General features: G+C 43.5%; 1 protein-coding gene across 1 annotated transcript in view; it reads right to left on the bottom strand.

Annotated features, from left to right (window-relative positions):
- The window catches only part of ETNPPL (ethanolamine-phosphate phospho-lyase), a 55,773-nt gene extending 39,482 nt beyond the window's left edge, over positions 1 to 16,291 (bottom strand). The window contains exon 1 of the mRNA XM_083178334.1: positions 16,130 to 16,291. Coding sequence (XP_083034460.1) covers positions 16,130 to 16,185 — 56 coding nt within the window. The 5' untranslated portion in view covers positions 16,186 to 16,291. The remainder of the gene's footprint in view (positions 1 to 16,129) is intronic.
- Positions 16,292 to 16,985: the final 694 nt, after the last annotated feature.

The following is a 16,985-nucleotide window of genomic DNA, read 5'->3' as shown; positions in this document are numbered from 1 at the left end:
CTAAATGATACCCTAGGCAAGATTTTGGCTGGTGCCCCCTAGAACCGCCGCTAGTTCCGCCTCTGACCCTGCTCCCCTTTCCCTGCACCATCAACCCTCATCATAGCAGTCATCATTTTGGTGCTCCTACCCGCAATATTTTAAATAGAAACAGTGCACACATTTGGTGCACAGCCCAAACAGGGGTGTGTTCTTGCTGGGAAGGGGCATGGCCACATAATAGTACCCCCAATTCAAATTATGCCACACAGTAGTGCAACTGTATTCACATTATATGATGCGATGGTGTCCCTTATTCACGTTACATCACACAGTAGTACCACTTTACCTTATATACATTACTCCTCACATTATTCACATTATACCCTTAGAAAACAATCCTTAGAAAATATTGTATTTTAAGCACCTCCATGGCCACACTGCAACCCAGCACAAAGCAGTGTGTGCTAAGCAGAGGAGAGAGCTGCAGCTGCTGTTGTCACTTAAGGGGAGGGGGCCCTGAGACCCCACTGGGCCCTTCCATCAGACTTTGGCCTGGGTAATTTGTACCCCCTACCCCTTTCTCTCGGCACCCCTGATAATACTACACATTAATGTCCCTTACACATGACACACATTATTAATGTCCTTATAACCATAATGCCCCTTACACATTATCCCAACCTTTATTAATGCCCTTCATACACATAATGACACACATAATGCCCCTTACACATATGTTGCACATTATTAATGCCCTTATACACATGACACACATAATGCCCATTACACATATGTTGCACATCATTAATGCCCTTATACACATGACACACATAATGCCCATTACACATATGTTGCACATTATTAATGCCCTTATACACATGTCACACATAATGCATGTTACACATCTGTCGCACATTATTAATGCATTTATACATGACACACATAATGCCTCTTACACATATGGCGAACACTATTGCACAACCAACCCACCCGCAGACAGCACTCGCACAGCCGCTAACACTGTGACCTCTGCCTCTGCTTGGATACAGATGTTTCCTCATCTCAGACTCAATAGGCGATGCAGCTCCTGGCCAGCTCTGCTAACGTTGGGTGCCTTTTTTTGCTGAAAATTCGTCTTATTTGCATTGTTATAACCAGCACACACAAGGAGCTTTCAATGATTAAAATTATATGCGGCATGCCTATATTCTGTGTGTGACTTTGGCTGTACCTGCATATGGAATGCAGTGTTACAGTCTCACTCACACACTGAATATAGGCATGCTGCATATCATTTTAATCAGCAGAAGCTGCTGGTGCCCCTAGGCATTCCAAATGCCCTAGGCAATTGCCTAGTTTGCCTATGCCTAAGGCCGGCTCTGTATATAGAGCAGCATATTCCGTTGCGCTTTACAATTGGACTCAACAGTGATAATACAAATTGAGTGAGACAGGCATAGAGGTAGGAGGGCCCTGCTCGCAAGCTTACAATCTATAGGGAAATAGGAAAGATACACAAGGATATGCACTATCTATAGTATAGCAGATTCAGCAGATTACCGAGAACAGTCCTGATGGGATGAAATTAGAATGAAAGCTTTTGAAGGTTATGTGGGTGGTTCAGGAATTTGATAGGCTTGCCTGAAGAGGTGAGTTTTCAGGGAACGCTTGAAGTTTGTAGACTGGATGAGAGCCTTATTGTTCGTGGGAGGGCATTCCATAGGGTGGGGGCTGCCCGATGAAAGTCCTGCAATTGTGAATGAGATCTGATAATGAGTGTGGATGAGAGACGCAGATCTTGTGAATACACGATAGGGCGAGTTGGGAGATATTTTGAGCACAGTGAAGAGATATATGTTGGTGTAGCTTGGTTAATAGCTTTCTTAGAGCTGACGGGGCTTTCCTAAACAGATTTAGGGGCCCATTTACTATTGGATATTTGTGGCTAATTCCCCCCAAAAACACATTTTAGGGGATTAGCAGCAGATATTAAGTATTCCCCGAATGTAAGATGGAGGGACCGCAGCAGGAATCTCCGATCCCTGCTGCAATCTCTCCTGCCCCACCTGCAGCCGCATACCCCATAGGTTTCTATGGAGGATACACTGCTGTCTGATGTATCAACATCGGGCAGCATCGCAATGAGTCCCTGGGTACCGCCATTCTGAGATGGTGGTAGAGATGGCCTGATTTTCCGGTGGGGGGATGCGTTCACCCAGGGGTCATCATTAGCCACGCAGGCGCATACCCTCAGCACCCAGATGAGCAGTTTGCATGGATGGGTTCCTTTTGGTGCCCCTGTGTCTGCAGGGACATACATCATGCCGATAGGATCACATATTGCAATGCAATCATGGGTGATAGGAATGGGATCCTATGGTAAAAGGGCCCCTTTATATTTCAACATAAACATGCACAGAGCTTAACACTAGTGGATAGGGGCAGATTTGGAACTGAAAGCAGCCATGGAAAATTTGGTAGAAGTGGCCTGACATGGGCAGCACCAGAGGTATAACATGCTATGTAGCCATGTCAATATCACTGGATGGCAGAGTTAATGTACTAGATGGAATAACAGAGTGAATAGGGACAATGCAGTGCAATGTGTATGGTGGGCTATCTGTGGGGGATGGGGCCATATATCAAAACAGACATCAGCTATACATTTTCCCATTGGGAATCTTCACTCAGGGCCAATAGGGGGGTGCTGTGGGCACAGCTGCCCTGGGCCCTGGCCTCTGGAAGGGCCCAGGCAGCTGATTTTGCCCACTGCATCCCTCCCGACTGCCTCCGATGCGCTCAATGCGATGAACAAAGCAGGTCCCGGAGCGCAGGCTTATTCAACCCAAGGCGCTGGTGGCCAATTAAAATGCTGCACCGGCTTTTGAACCAATACTGGCAGCCAATCAGAGCGGCTGCCGGTACGCAGCTCTGATTGGCTCACCAGCAGGTGCCGCTGGCATCCTGGGTTAAAGAAGCCTTTTCTCCGGGACCTCCGGGCTGCAGCTCAGCGGAAGAGAAGATGGGGGAGCAGGAGCTGGGTTATGATAAGTCAAGGGAGGAGGAGGAAGGCTGGGGGCCCGGGGCCTGGACTGAAAATGAGTCCCGGGCCCCAAAAATTGTCTTCACTGCCAATCGGCCCAATTGCTATAAGACTAGGAGACTTATGGAGCACAATACTTGCCCTTCAGCCAACTCACATGTGGTGAATGGTGTAAAAACAGATGACACTATGTTTAATACAGAGAGGGACAGTCTACAGACTACTAGTGTATTCAAATTGTACTGAATACACAAGCCTGTCTCTGTCTACTAACCCACCATCTGGTGGTGAATTGTGTGAAGCAGATTTGGCATGAAGAGCACAAGGAGAATAAGACAGCAGCCAAGGTGAAGAAGCACAATAAGTAGGCATCATCAAATGTGAGCTGGGGCACTATTATATTATACACAATATAAACTTGAGGCACTGTTTGGCTTAATATGAACTGGGAGAAGAATGTGGCATAAAGAGGTTCATTTAAGTAGCACAAACTGCCTCTCAGCAATAAAGTTATGGGTTCAAATCCCACCACGGCCCTAAAGGCCCCCCATCCACTAATCCGATTTGGGCACTTTTCATCAAATTTTGACGCATCTGATGACAAATCTGAAAAGTGTCACAACAGACGGCTCCTCCGATTCAATCAGATCTGCAGTCCTGTGTCAAATATGTCTGAATTATTTAAGATCTGAATTGGAGTATTTTTTTTTACTTCAGATGTATCTCATCAGATTTATCTCAAGCATCACTTGACTGGCCAGCCTATTATATTTAAATATTGCATCAGATCAATATCTTATGCGATCTGTTGGCACCAGTTAGATGCCTTAAGATATATCTGAAGTGAATCAAGTAATATATAACCTGGATCCAATCCAATTCCCAGGAAGCTCCCAGGAGAGTTCTGATTCGTCTTGCAGCTCTGGCAAGTCTGACTAGTAGATGGGCACCTTAACTGTGTGACTATGGGCAAAATGCACCAAGTTTCAAAAAGTGATACATTGGAGAGTGTTACAGGCTGGGTTTGAATAATAGTTCGGAAACTGATTAACTTGTTGTTTATCACTCTCCACTTGATCACTTTTTGAAGCTTAGTGCATATGGCCTGCTGTGTAGTATAAAGTCAACTGGGGGCAATGTGTGGCATAATATGAAATGGGGGCACTACAATGTGTCATAATATGAACTGGTGGCAATATGTGGCTTAATATAAAATAGGGGCACTACAATGTGGCATAATATGAACTGGTGGCCAGGGCCGGCGCTACCCGCTCAGCAAAGCCTGCAAAGCAGTTAGGCGCCGGCCCTTAGCGGCGCTTCCTCCCCTCCTTCAACCCTGTAACTGCGGGCTGCAAACTCAAAGTACAGTTTATGACAGGCAGCGCCGGCAGCAGGCTAAGCTCCCCAGAAGATCCCCACAGCAGGGCCGAAACTACCAGTCTCACGCTGCTTAGTGACGGCAACGCTGCCCGACTCTTGCCTGGCGCATGATAAGGGGGGACCTTCCGATTCCATTCCCGCTGTCAAGCTGGGAAGGAGAGAGGACACCTCAGGATGCTGTCGTAGCATGCACTGCACGTGCGTGCATGGAGGAAGAGCCAGCAGTACAGGCGGATTTTGATTGAGCAGGTTAGTCGGAGTCTGCGGGATTCCATGCTCTCAGGCACTGTCTGTGTGACAGTGTGCCTAAAAAGGTGCGTGCTATTGTGAATACAGGGGCAACTAACCAGGGACAGAACAGTGGGCCAATATAGAAGACATTGCAGCCTTCCCCCTACATGAGGTGAGAGGCACCATCTGTTTAAACACAGAGGTGGCAGTGACACTCAAAAAAGCATATGAAGAAACACTGGCATATTATAGAGATGGAAGCGGGCATTGTGTGGGCACAACTCTGGGCATTATATGCAAACAACACTATGGTTGGCATTATGGCTATGGGGTGCTTCGCTGGGCATTATGCGTAAGCAGCGCTGCTCTGTGCATTATGTGTAAGTGGAGCTACTCTTGACATGTCAAAGGGCACTATTCTGGGCATTATTTGTAAGCAGCACTAGCCTGGTTATTATGTGTAAGTGAAATTCCTGTGCTTTATGTGTTACTGTGTGCATGATGTGTATGGGGCACTACTCTGGCCATTATGTGTGCGCGGCATTACTGTGTGGTTATGTGTACGCGGCATTGTTTTGTGCATGATGTGTATGGGGCACTACTCTGGCCATTATGTGTACGTGGCATTGCTATGTGTATTATGTGTATGGGGCATAAATAATGGACTCTACTTTGTTTCGTAATGGGAATAAGTGAAACTGATGTGTAGTATAATGTGAATCAGTGGCACTACATGTGGTGTAATGTGAATACTACTTTGTGGTGTAATTAGAGAACACAACTCCTTTTTTTGTGGCAAGTGCGTATGGGAGGGCGCAAATTTAGAGTTTGCAGGTAGGCGCCGGACACCCTTGTACCGGCCCTGCTGGTGGCAATGTGTGGCATAATGTGAACTTGGAGCACTACATTGTGGCATAATATAAACTGGTGGCTCTGTGTGGCGTAATGTGAGCTTTTTGCACTACATCAAATCATACAATGAACAACTGCTCCAGAGAGTGGAGTCTTTCTAGAATAATTAGGGGCCACTTCAAATGTTTCTATATACTTGACATAATGTTATAATAAAAGTGCAATAGATTTATCACACCTCCCAGACTCTTCTTGTTCGTAAAGGGAACAGTGGTGGCAGTGGCGTAACTATCGTCCCGCAGCCCCCCGCGGTAGCGGGGAGGCGCTGAGGGTATGTGGGCGCCGGGGGGGGCTGCGGGACTATTGTTACTCACTGGTTGCCTTCTGCCGCCGGTGCTTTTATGTGCACCGGGTCCCAGCTCTCCCGAGTCCCGGCTACTGCTGCAGCTGCAGTGCTTCTAATACAAATAGGTGACACTTGGAAAATGGCTGCCCCCATACCGCAGACAGTTTTTCGTCTGCAGTATGGGGGCAGCCATTTTCCAAGTGTCACTTTTTCATTAGCAGCAGTAAACGGGAGAGAGGTAACACACACACACATACACACAAACACGTCACACACACAAACACAACCCTCCGATCCCCCCCCCCCCGCCGTACCCCGGCTCCCCTCCTCTCCGTGTTTTCTTTACCCGGGGGGGGCCTCTTGCATTGTCGGCAGGGGGGCGCAGAAAAACTAGTTACGCCGCTGAGTGGTGGTTATCTCTAAAATCAATTTAATCATTATTTTTCAGGCTGGGAGCAAGCCTTATTCTGTTGTGGAGATACTGTACTGTCATCCTCAATTTGCAGCAGCTGATATTGTATCCAGTTAAAGCACCAGAATGGCTTCAGTGGTGGGAAGCAGATGATACCATACCCTCCAACATGACCCATTCCATTAGGTACAAAATTATTTATTTCTGGACTTCCTTACCAGTGGCAGTTGCAGAGGTAGGGCTGCAGCACAGTCCAACATTCAAAAAGGGGAGCCACACCTACTGCCACCCCAAACATCACTGTCCTGGACTCGCTGGCAGTTGATGTGACCCCCCTCTTTGAATTTTAAACTGTGCTGGAGTCCAACCTGGGGATGGCCATCGACCATCGATGATTAGAAATCATCGATGGTTTATGGCCGATGTCAAATAGTTTTGCCATCGATGGGGGAGAACCAGATGGTTTCCCACCATCGATGTAAAGCTTAAACGAATAGTTTCGTTTTTGCTTTTTCCCTAAAGTGCCGGGACACAGAGCATAGCTCCACCCCCGACACCCGCGAAGCCCGGCCCCCTGTGTTTTGATTGGCCCAGAGGCCAATCAATCAAACACAATGGATGACCATCGATATGTAAAAATATCGATGGTCATCCATTGCATAGTTTAGCACCATCGATGGCCAGTTGCCGAATTGCCATCGATGCCAACCATCGATGGCAATGGCAACGATGGCCATCCCTAGTCCAACCTCTGTAACTGCCACTGGCAGTGAAGTCCAGGAACAGAGCATATTGTACCTAATGGAATGGGTCATGTTGGAGGGTATGTGATACATGCTTAAAATAAACACTCTGATGCTTGGACATGCTGGGGAAGAGTTATTTATTAGGAATCCATGCTTTTTCAAGAGGTCTATTGATATCAATGTTACTGTATTCTAGTCATCCACAGACTTGTTTGCACAGTCTCATCTGAGTTACAGTATATGAAATTCGAAAGCCTGCTTTCCCTTTCGCAAGCCATAATCTGATGTTCTCAAAGTATAACTTTCAGTTCCCTAAATAGTCCAGGCAGCTCCATTTCCTATTCTCTATTGTAGTTCCCTCAATTGCTCAGTGGTGAGATTGAATGCTTTACATCAAAGCATTATGGGCCATGTTTTTAATTCGGGTGCAATTTGCATGTTCTACCTCCAAAATCTCCATTATGACAGGCAAAGATGTGAATTAAATGTTTTATGTAAATTATACAGAGTAATACAGACAGTGGCACTGTACAAATAAACAATAATATAATAATAATATAATACACTTCTGCAAGAATACATATTGAAACCTCAGTACATCATTAGCAATAAGTTCCCACTCCCTTCCCTTACATTTCTCTGTAGCATATTGTGGGCTTTAAAATGGACAGAGCTAGCAAAACTGTGGTCTGGAGCTCCATGCTATCTCATATAACAAGCTCAGCAAATCCTACTACCCTCCCCATGACAGGATGTCATTTCTTAACAGCTATAGTATTGCCAGTATTTGCAATGCACCGTTACGGAAAATAAATAGCTTAAAGAAATGATTTTGCTGGCTGAGAGAGTGGAACAAGGGAGTAAACCCTGCAGGAAATGAGAGCAACATGTATGCTACCTAAATGAAAAACAACTGTCTGGCAGAAAGACATTTATGTACATTTATGGCTGAAGTAAGTAAGTCTCGACAGCTGTGTGTGTGGTTACTGGGGATGTCTGTGAGGGAATGCTCTTTCACTTCAAGCATTACAACTCATTTCTGCCACTTCTGTGAAATATGTGACTGTCTGCCTTCCTTGTACAGAGAACTCAGTGAACTGATGTTTTGAACTCATTGAACTGATGTTTTGAACTCTTATTACTGTAGTTTTTGATAGTAAGGCCTGTACATTAACACCATTTTCATTAATTGTTAATTGATTCCACATATATATATATATCAGGGTTTCCAACCCTCCCGGAATGGCCTGGAGGATCCTGAAAATTGGGACCCCCTCCCGGCCCCACGGAAAGGTGGGCAACCCTCCTGGATTCCGGAGGTCCCCTTCCGCCCCTTATGTAGCTGGTGGCAGAAGCTTTAAATTGCTGCAATTAGCTGATTCGTCTAAAGGGGCGGGGCTAAATATGCAAATAACTCATACTTAGCCCCACCCCCTCGTCAGAGACCCACATATTGCGGGATTTGCATTACTGGGGGCAGGGACTGATGATGTCTCCATCAGGCCCCGCCCCCAGAAGTGATGCTGACAGTCTCCTTTCCGAGGTTCTCCCGAAGAGGCGACTGTAAAAGTCGGCAAACCGGATATATATATATATATATATATATATATATATATATATATAGGCAAAAAAAATCTGGCACTCCACTGATGATACTGTTAAACAATACTTGCTCCGGTGCTCTCCTAGGAACCACGATGGTCCAAACAATAGTAGAGTTGGCATAGGCGTCACTCGGAGTCAGGTGTAAGAATCTTCAATGCTTTTATTGCATCACTGGCATACATAAACACCAACACAAGTGTTTCGAGCAATATGCACATCCTCAGGGTATGTGGATATATATATATATATATATATATATATATATATATATATATATATAAATAGTAGTATTTAAATAAGACATGTCAACCCTATATAATATCACATTGCAGCCTCTAAATCATTTACAAAACAGGAGACCCAGGGCTAAATGTAATAGCCTTTGAGTTCCAGAAGTGCCAGACATTTGCAATTGCTTGAGGAGTGTCTAGGGGTGTCCACATTAGCTATGTGTGAGTCTGACATTGCTGATACTGTACATGTAGAGAATCATCCTTCCACCATGTTTGCACCATCTGCAAAAGTGGGGATGAGCAGTACAAGTAAAGATGGTGATGATGATGACATAATAGAAATTGAGGATGTTATTGTTGGAGGTGAACTGGATGAAGGGGATATATAGTGGTAGATTGGGAACTAAAAATGGGCATGTAAAAATGTCTAGATGTGGTCTCACATGGGCGGCACCAAAACAAATATAGGCGGAACCAACACCAAAATAGGTGGTATAAATACATCACTGCACCTGATGGAAGCTGTTGGTAGTCTAGTGGTCCCCAGACCTTTAAGCTGCTGTGAAAAAACACAAACCACCACATTTCAAAGAATACGCCATCTACCTCTACTGTCCACAGGCCCCAAAACTCCCATCAAGCAGATAAACAACTTCTTACTCTAATCCCCCAAATATTACACATATGGTCACATCTCCCCCAGTGGAGCCCAGAAACACCCCAGAAATTGTTACACCCCCAAGATAGCACCCACTCCTGTCTCTTTAACAGATGTCACAATAGCTATAGATGGGTGCCCGTCTTAGATGAGTATTTGCAGTGTCAGGTTCTCTGCTCTGTGAAATGCTATGGTTGTTTATTCGGGAGACAGGAGCGGACACAACTCTGGGCAGTGTCCCTTTTTCCACAAGTGTGTCAGCCTATCGTGAATCTTCCCTGTAGGATCTATGGCCAATATGCCACTGGTGATATATGTGTATTATCTGACACTAGTGATGAGGATGTAGTTCTTGCCCAGGATTTAACAAAAGCATTGTGGTGCCTGGGCATAAAACTAAAAAGTAAAAATAAAAAAAACCTTTTGGGTGTGGGATTATTTCTACCCCAATCCTGACAAGATTTATGAAGGCATCTGCTCCAAGGACAAAGTTAGATTGTTAGTAGAGGTAGGGTCGTTAACTATCTAGGCAACTCCTCCATGTTACTTATTTTGCAGCAAGTTCCTGAAATTTATTTTACAAAATCATAATAATTTGTTGTAATTAACACCCTCATTGTCAACCTCCATATTAGTAATTTTAGGTAGTCCTTCCCAAAAATAATTTTGTGGAGGCCAAAACAAATCAAGCACTTTAGCCACACAATTGAAGAGGACATAACAGAACATCAGAATAATTGATTTATTGATTGATTAAAATGAACATTTGTAAAGCCTCATTCAAGAGTTGTAGCATTTTACAGCAACTGAGGAAAGAAAAGGGAATACACCTTGGAACTACCTTCCTTCCTTGCTTCCTATCCTGTCTGTCTGTGTGCCATATGTGACGTTCATGTGTACTGTCAATTGCAGTCTCTTAGCTTAGTCAGCCAGCTAACTTGGTGCAATCTTTTTGGCCTAAACTGGATCAAAACAATATTGTAAGCTGATCAAAATTGATTGGAAATGATTGAAAATGATTGTTATTGAGGTTAATTATACCTTACCAACAAAAAAGCCCAAAATATGCGATTTTATCAATTTTAAAAAAAATATCCAAAACCAGTCAGGGTGGTTTTGGCAAAACCAAAACATGACCATAAAAAAGAGCCAAAACCAACAAAAGAGTTGACGCACATCTGTAATACATAGTGTATACGGTTCTCAATGTTAATAACAATGTTAATAGATTAAGTGACTTTACTTTTATAAATACCATATTACTATGGGTGCCGGACGGGTTCCGGACAGTCGGGATCCCGACAGTCATTTACCTGTCGTCGGGATCCTGACTGTCAAAAAGCTGACAGCCGGGTGCCCGACAGCCACCCACTATTTTCCCTCGTGGGGGTCCACGACCCCCATAGAGGGAGAATAGAATAGGTCTCTCGTGTAGCAAGGTGAGCTCAGCGTGGCGAGCGCAGCGAGCCCGCAAGGGGCTTTTTTGCGCTCGCCATGCTGTCTGACACCGGGCAGTCGGGATCCCGACGTCGGGATAATGACTGTCGGGATCCCGACTGTCGGAGTCACATACCACACCCATTACTATTAGGCATTCTACGAACATTGATTTGATATGGTGTCTAACATATGGAGCTGTACAAAAGAGAGCAATCTAGTACTATTATGAGATTGCACTAAGTAAATGAAACTAATATTCCCATTGTTACACGGAAAATTATGTGGGACTTCATCTTATCTATTAAATGACATGAAATCGCTATTGTGCATGATGACTAAAATGTGATTTTAAGTGTCTGTCCCATCTAAACCTATGTGCCTTTATTTATTTCAATGATTTCTGCTTGGCTACTGGCTCATACATACCGTATCTGCTCCTGCCAGTCTTCTGTTGGCATAGGAGTACAGATCAGCTGAGCCCCGAGGACTGTGGATAGCAGCTGACTGTGATATGTTTATGAACCTGAATGGCCTGGGAGGTTGGCACTAGAAGATAAATGCTTCAGACTATAGTGTTAAAATAAGACTCCAATTCTTGGACATGCAAGGTAGATATAATTGCATGATGAAGAATCCAAGCACAGACTTGTATTGCCACATTCAGTTTGCATTGACTATCTAGTATCTACAGGACACATATTTGTACAGTCTCACCTGTCTTTAGATAATGGGAATCTGCTTTCTCCTTTGCAAGTCATAATGTGATGTTCTCAAAGGATAGCTTTCAGTTCCTGCAATTGTGTACAACTGTACATGTGTGCTCCAGATGAGTCATTTCCGTAGCCTATATTTTAATGGTTTTTATTTAAGCACCATAAGTCATATATTAGACACTGCTCACTGCCATCTCTGAATGGAGTTTGTATGTGCTACCTATGTTTGTATGAATTTCCTCCAACAGTGTAATAACATATTGGTAGGATAAATGTTTGCTTAATGACTCTAGTGTAAGTGTCACTGTGGGATATACATACTACTGGTCAGTTTGTCAAAGCCGCAAATGATCGGAAACTTTGACCAATAGCACCCGAAAGTAAATATACCCCATGTGTAGGTTAAAACATTAAGAATATAAGCTCCATAGTGGAAGGGATGGATATGAATGATGACATGCCATTTGTACAATGATGTGTAATGTAACAACATTAAACAAATAACCAATAATAATAATAAACATCTGCAGAAGGGACAATATCATTGGACTAGAACTATCCTCAAGATAAGCTGCTTCTTTTGTCAAAATAATTTTTAGCTAAAATGTCCCACTCCCTCACTGCATGCAGGCCAATGTGCAGTGAAACGAGTTGAAGTTATGGGAGCAATTGCCAAGAGCCAATACAACATTTCATGCCAGGATGGTGGTTATACTGTATGATGGCTATGTGAAGGCCACCAGTTCACAATCCCTGCTGCGTACTGCGTCTCTAGGGCAGGAACACCAGGTTCCCAAGTCCTGTCCAGCAAATCTATCCAATTTTGCTGATACTGCCACCTACAGCCTCACCTATCTGCTGCCTTATTGACCCCTTCATATACTATTGTGAAAATTCAGACCTGTCCGTATTCGGCCACGTCTCTGATGGTGGGGAAGTGCGCATGCGCATTTCCATCCGGTTCTCAAAATGATTGACAGCCAGGGGGCAGTCACTGGAGTCCACTCAGAAAGAAAGCAGACAAGACCCTGCCTGCTCGGGGCAGAAGGATGACATCAAATGAAGTCCATGCTTACTTTTATCAGTGAGGAGAGGAGAAATTATTAAATGGTGAGTAACCATGGAATGATTTTTCCTCTGCGCGGGCGCATGCGAGCAGATGTGTAAGCGTACACATCCGCACACAGTGTAGCGTGAGGATTCGGACATATATATAGGATCCATGAAAGTTAAATGTCTGCACCAGTTGTGCTTTATGTATTACTGTATTAATCTTTTGTACTATCTGCTTTGTTTTGTAAATCGCCATGAGTCATTCTGGAGAAAGAGCTCTATATAAATAAAATTGTATTATTATTATTATTATTATTATATCTTTTGTAGCACCCTTACTACCAGGAATTGAATTGCATTATTCTTCGGTATATATTTAAGTGCTGTAAGATTTATATGCAGCTGGAAGTATACAAATACTCCAAAACTGTTAAGGATATGGTTCTTTGAAATAATTATATACACTGTGGTTGCAAAATGTGGACTTTTGCTTTTACTTACAAGTATTGACACTTACTATTAGGGATAATGCTCCTCATTTCTGATTGCTAACTCTTTATATTGTGGATTTCTTAAGTGCTTATTACATTGTGGGCCTGATTCAGACTCATTCACTTCTGGGTAGCGCTGGGTGGTCTGTGCTCCCTTGATATACACTAGAGGTGCAGGAGCACCTCTAGCATCTGTCTCATTTAAGGCAGTGGCCATTTTTGGATTTTTGCATGTGGATGGAGACTCTGCACCCTTGCGGCGCTGCTTCCACCCGCCAGCATTTCCCAGCATAGTGGAGGAGGGAGGAGAGCGGGATGGAGGCGTGCCCTATCTATCCTCCACTGCTCCTGGAACTCAAGCTCCACCCCAGCCACCCTCCCTACTCTTTTGACTGCATGCAATCTGTGTGGCCCTTTGTTTGGAGCAGATTATAACTTGCATGGTATTCATGCAGCCTTCATGGGTTGTGACAATCACTCTAAAATCAAGCATTTTAAACACCCCTCCAGAAATCCTGATTTTGCCCTTGCCAATAAAATGTATAGAGCTAGCACAACAGTGGTCGGCTGCTCCAGGCCATCTCATAAAACAGGCTCAGCAGATCCTACTATCCAGGATTACAGCTAACAGCCATATAGTTATGCCATTAGTACAATGCTCTGTCATGGAAAATAAGTAGCGCCAAGAACTTTTGCCGCTGGCTGAGTGTGGAACAAGGGAAATGAGAACAACATGTGCGCTACCTAAATGAAAAACAACTGGCTGGCATAGAAGACTGTACATGTATGGCTAAAGCAAGTCTCCACAGCTGTGTGCGTGTGGTTACTGGGGATGTCTGTGAGGAAATGCTCGTTCACTTCAAGCATTTAAACTTATTTCTGCCACTCCTGTGAAATGTGAGACTGTCTGCCTTCCTAGAACTCCATGAACTGTTTTCCAATCATTTTGGTAGGGCCTGCACAATAACACCATTTTCATTTATTGCTTCCACAAATATTAGTTTTTAGATAAAATATGTAAACCGTATATAATATAACATTGGAGCCTGATAACAGACCCTGTATGGGAACTTTGAAAATGTTTATTCCTCTTCCTAGAGGCACAGCACCGAGAGCATACCTACCAACTGTCCCACTAATTGCAGACAGTCCCGCTGTCCCTTCCGGTGAAGCCATTGGGGGACCCGGAGATTACTACTATTCTGCCTTTACAGAGCAGCTGGTGATTGGAGGATGGATGCTGTGCGCATACATTACATTGAAACTAAAAGAATGTGAAAGGAGTGTGAAAACTCCCCTATTGTAACAGTACAGTAACAATAATGTTAATAAATCTTCCTCCTTCTGTTTAATGTGCATCTTGGTCTGGTTAGAACACTTTGTCAGTCTACAAGAGTAAAATGAATTGATTTTGGAAAATAAAATTTGGGTTATGGTATAAAGGGTTGACAGCTTCTAGGTCCTTGATGACCAACCTTGACACTCCAGCTATTGTTGAACTACACATCCCAGCATGCTCTGCATCAGATTTAGCATAGCCAAAATAGCAAAACTTAAGCAGAGCATGCTGGGATGTGTAGTTTAAAAACATCTGGAGTGTCAAGGTTAGCCATCAAGGGTCTAGGTCAACAGTCAATTGGCCAACACCAAAGGGTCAACATAAACGAGGTTGAAATAGACAAAAGGTTGACACAAGCAAAAAGTTGACATGGCAAAATTAGGTTAGTCATCCACTACTGACTGCCCGGTGGCATTAAAGGTTTGTGTAAGGCCCTGCCCCCTTAAAAGGGGGCAGGGTTATAAATCACAGGGGCTTACCAGTGAATCCCCCGGTTCCCCGCTGGGCCAGTCCTAAATTGGATAATGGAGTGTTAGAAAGGTCTGTAACATCTAGGTCTGGGATCTATGTTAATGACTTAAATATCATATTTTAATATCTGAAAACTACTAGATCTGCTGGTATCTGTGGACCTGTCCCTTTCTGTTGGCATAGAGAATGCAATGGAGGGAGAATGCAATAAAAAAAAAGTATTTCTGTGTGAATTTACAAGAGTGGCTTAAGTATTTTTGTGACTAGTCCCCAAATATCCCTTCATTAATGATATAAAGAACCAACCACAATTCATCTGTTGATACTTTCTTCCCTTTACAGATAGCTAGAAAGCTACCCAACAGAGACCATATAGTCCTAGATATAATGCATTCTATCAAGATGATGCAATAATGAGCTGCCCGTTATTGTATCTTACTTTGTGTATTTATATAACGCACTAGACTTATGTATCAACTTTTCTTGCACCTTATTACACTTTATAGAAACCACTAAATAATGAAAAGATCTCTGTAACATATACCTCTGTAACATAGACCATTTTCTGTAACATTTACATGGAAAAATAATCAGCAACAACTATACTAAACAATAGTCTCAGTATACAGTAGACATGTAGCTGTTCTGTTGAGACCCACAGATGGGCTGCCACTGTTTAAGCTGAGCCTCAGTGTTTGTTCTTTACGGAAATGCCTGACTTGTGGTTTGTCTGAGACAACTTGTGCAAGAGCAGCTGTACCCACCAGCATTACTTACAACAAACTCGAGTATAAGTAGAGGGTTAAAGCCAATGTCATATACTCTGAGCTGAATGAAGTTTTAGGTGTTACAGTATGTGCAACAGTAAGCATCACAGAGGGTAATAGTGTAGCAATTGCCACAGACATATATATATTGCATTTAATTACACCATATGGTATTTAACATTTGGAGCTCTAGAAAAGTGGACAATCTAGTACTTTAGACAGTGCCCTGAATAGTTCAGATTCAAATAAGTAATATTTCAGGTGCTACTGTATTTAATTATCTTTATTCTATCTGTTAAAATCTGTTAAACTCATTAAATCTGTCTTTTCCCATGCAATGTTATGTGAAGTGTTTGTCCTCACTTACCCTATATGTTTTTTCCTCATTTGAATGGTTTTCTCCTTGGAGTACGATTCACACATATCTGCTGCTGTCAGTCTTCCCCTGGCGCAGACTTACAGATCAGCTGAGCTCCCAGGGCTGTGTACTGTACGCCTGCTGGCTGTGATGTGTCTGTGCTGCTCTCTCGCCTTATTCTCTAACTCTATTTATACGCTTACTGAGTTTCCTAAGGACACTGCCTCCACCCCTCCCCTGTGACGCTTCTGTCTCTAGCATTAACCCCTCCAATGAATGACTGGGCTGCATATGGTTAACTGTTCATCTCTTTCCATTAAAGATTTCAAACATCTTCAGAATGATGAAAAATATCTACAGCTTAGTTACAGAAGTTGACATTATATTCCCATATCTTCAGTGTATTTGTGACCTCTTAGGCTATTAGGAGGTTAAATATAATTGTTATCTAAGAAACTTTGGATCCATGTTTATGTTTTATATGCTTCTGATTACACCTCACCCTGATAACAGTAACATGTTGTTGTTTTTTATAATAGAATTAAAGTGATGGCATGCCACTTATGGTGTGTACACACGGTGAGATTCCTTTGCTATTCGACTTAAGATTTGAGTGCTATGCAATCTTTGCTAACTATGTACTATCTACATACAATTCATACAATCTACATTCAATCTGCACTATATAGTCATTGCTGTACTGTCTACAGATGGAGCTTGGCCCATCTTTGCAGGGGCTGGCGTTTCTAACGCCAGCCCCGCCATCCTGCCATTCCCGCCAGGGGGCACGCGAGCACAAGACGCTTGCGCGCCCCCTGGCAATGGAGCCTGCCTCCAGTCCCCAGCGCCTCCCCAGCTGTCGCCG

Source organism: Crinia signifera, chromosome 1 (genome assembly GCF_055691185.1).
Source record: "Crinia signifera chromosome 1, ASM5569118v1, whole genome shotgun sequence".
In the NCBI taxonomy this organism is placed as follows: Eukaryota; Metazoa; Chordata; class Amphibia; order Anura; family Myobatrachidae; genus Crinia; species Crinia signifera.
Note: the sequence above shows the minus strand (reverse complement) of the source record. Positions and strands in the feature narration are given on the sequence as shown.